This window comes from Neofelis nebulosa, chromosome 4 (genome assembly GCF_028018385.1).
Source record: "Neofelis nebulosa isolate mNeoNeb1 chromosome 4, mNeoNeb1.pri, whole genome shotgun sequence".
In the NCBI taxonomy this organism is placed as follows: Eukaryota; Metazoa; Chordata; class Mammalia; order Carnivora; family Felidae; genus Neofelis; species Neofelis nebulosa.
The window spans coordinates 158341860-158344643 of NC_080785.1; the positions used below are offsets into that span (position 1 = coordinate 158341860).

General features: G+C 48.4%; 1 protein-coding gene across 1 annotated transcript; it reads right to left on the reverse strand.

Moving 5' to 3' along the window:
• Nucleotides 1-1297: 1297 nt before the first annotated feature.
• LOC131508486 (olfactory receptor 10H1) lies at nt 1298-2448 on the reverse strand. Its single transcript, XM_058723520.1, has one exon. The coding sequence runs from the start codon at nt 2357-2359 to the stop codon at nt 1298-1300; it is 1062 nt and encodes a 353-aa protein (XP_058579503.1). The 5' UTR covers nt 2360-2448.
• Nucleotides 2449-2784: the final 336 nt, after the last annotated feature.

Sequence of the window (2784 nt, forward strand, 5' to 3'; positions counted from 1 at the left end):
TGCTTGCCACTGTAGCATTAGCTAATATCTCTATCATGTCACATAATCATCATTTCATTTTTGTGGTGGGGACAATTAAGATCTAGCCTCTTAGGGACTTTGAAGTTGCTAATACAATATTGTCACCTATAATCATTATGCTGTGCATGAGACCTCCAGGACTTATATATCTACTGGTTGCAAATTTATACCCCTAAACAACATCTCCCCAGTTCCCTCACCCCTCAGTCCCTGGTAACCAATGACTCTACTCTCTGTTTTTATGAGTTCAGCTTTTTTAGGCTTTGCATATAAATGATATTATACAGTATTTGTCATTCTCTTGAATACACTTATTTTCAACAAAGTATAAATACTATGTAGTATGATCAACCTTAAATCCCCCTCATGGCCACAGGGAAGCATTAAGCTGGTCTGATCATGAGATACACCTTTATCCTGGACTCTGAACTCAACGTGGTTCAACAAAGAGTTCCACATTGGCCCATGTGTCACATCACTCTCTAATACAGCAGGCGATTTCTCATGGTGGGACTTATTATAGAGACTTCTCTGTGTCCCTGCAGCTGCTCAAGATTCACACTTGAAATGCAGAGGTTTCCTTGACTTTTTCTGTGAGTCTGCTCTGTTAACTGTTTCTAACGGTTATTGTACAGATCTGTGCAATGCTGAAATTTAGGGTGATTTGCTCTCCTCGGCTATAATCTGGCTCAGTTTTTTGCAGCCTTACAAAATCCATGTTGGAGGTACCCATTACTGCCTAGTAGAAGGTGGGGACCTGGCATCTTCCATTTCTCCTAGCAGTGTGGACTAATGGTAGTGGGACTAATTAGACCACTCTGGCTGCTGTCAGGAGAAGAACAGATCCCAGGGTTGAGGCTGCCTGATAAAATGTCATGCAGCAGATGAGAATCGTGAAATCTGATTTTCTCTGTGTCATCATCTTATACGTCTTTCCACTCTGAATATACTCTTGATGCTGATTAACCATTGTGTGTGCATTTGGATGTTGCCTTCAAGGGTCCTTGTAAACCTTAAAGCATCAGATAAATATAGGTTATTACATGTTTACAAGGTGCCATTTCTTTTTCCTCTTTTTTTTTTTTTTTTTAATGTAGACTCCACGCCCAGCATGGAGCCCAATGTGGTGCTTGAACTCAAGACCCTGAGATCAAGACCTGACCTGAGATCATGAGCCGGGTGGTCAACTGACTGAGCCACCCAGGTGCCCCTCAAGGGTGCAGTTTCTAAGTTGGTAACCCAACTTAGCTGTTTCCAAGTAATTCCTCCCTGATCATCATATTTTTTCTGGATAGAGTTTGCTGAGGAAGGTCTTGGTCATGGCTATCTTTAGCTCCTTGTTCCTGAGACTAAAGATGATGGGGCTGAGGAAGGGGGTGAGGACCGTGTAGGTGATGCCCATCAGGGTGTCTCCTTCCAGAGACTGGGGACCCTTGGGCTTCAGATAGATGACAGAGGCAAAGCCGTAGTGCACAATGACCACAGTGAGGTGGGACGCACAGGTGGAGAAGGCTTTGTGCCGGCCCTCAGCTGAGGGGATCCTCAAGATGGCGGCCACGATGAAGGCATAGGAGAGGAGGATGAGGAGACAGCAGCCCAGCAGGGCCATGATGCACACCAGCCCCACGCCCTTGGCCACTACTGGTACATCAGTTCCACAGGCCAGCTTCAAGAGAGGGGGCACGTGGCAAGCAAAATGGTGGATCTCATTGGGTCCACAGAAGGTGAGGTGGAAAACGGCCGTGGTCACCACCAGCCCCATGACCGAGCCACCTACCCAGGACCAGGCCACCAGGCAGGCGCAGCCGCGGGGGCTCATGAGCACATTGTAGCGCAGGGGGTGGCAGATGGCCACGTAGCGGTCGTAGCCCATGACGGTGAGCAGGAAGGAGTGGGTGAAGCCAAACGTGAAGGAGAAAAACATCTGGCTGGCACAGGCCTTCCAGGTGATGGTGCGGCAGGTGGAGAGCAGGTCGGCCAGCAGGCGCGGGGTGATGGCCAAAGTGTAGAGGATCTCGGAGGTGGACAGGGCGCACAGGAAGAGGTACATGGGCGTGTGCAGGCTGCGCTCGCTCCAGACTGTGGCCATGATGAGCAGGTTCCCCAGCAGCGTGAACAGGTACATGAGCAGGAACAACAGGAAGAACATCATCTGAAGGTGGGGGAAGGTGGAGAAGCCCACGAGGATGAATTCAGTCCCTGCTGAGAAATTGCCTTTCTGCATGGAGACTGTGCCTGGGGCAAAGTGTGAGAGATAAAGCTCAGCTACTTGGTGGAGAAGGTCTTCCCCATCCCGGGGTCTGCTCAAGAGGGTGCCCCGATCAATGACAGCTGGCATTTGTAAAAATTAGCAGTGGGAAACCTCACTAATATGCAGTCAGAGGTTTTGGCAGGAAGAGAGCTCACACCCTGTCCCTCCTAGTCCATTGCAAACTTGACAAGGACAGGAAGAGATGGACTTGACCTTGGGAGTGGCTACTACTCCCCACCCTCCCAGTGAGAAGCCACCATACTTTGAGCTCTCGGTTTATTCTAATGGACTTTTTATAACAGCCTTTCCAACTTACCCCTTTTCTCCTTAAAAAGTCTACCTTTCCTTTGTTCCCCCCAACCTGCCTTTGGTTTTGTGGAGGCCTGTTTGCGCTGGATTGTGATTCCATTTTATTTCTGAATAAACACATCTTTTGCTGGTAAAATAACTGGGTTTTTATTTTTAAGGTTAACACACTGAGTTCCCACTCTGTGCCTCACGAGCAGACTTCT

What these genes read in the sequence shown, in the direction of transcription:
- LOC131508486 (XM_058723520.1), bottom strand. Translation starts at nt 2,359, where the DNA reads ATGCCAGCTGTCATTGATCGGGGCACCCTCTTGAGCAGACCCCGGGAT.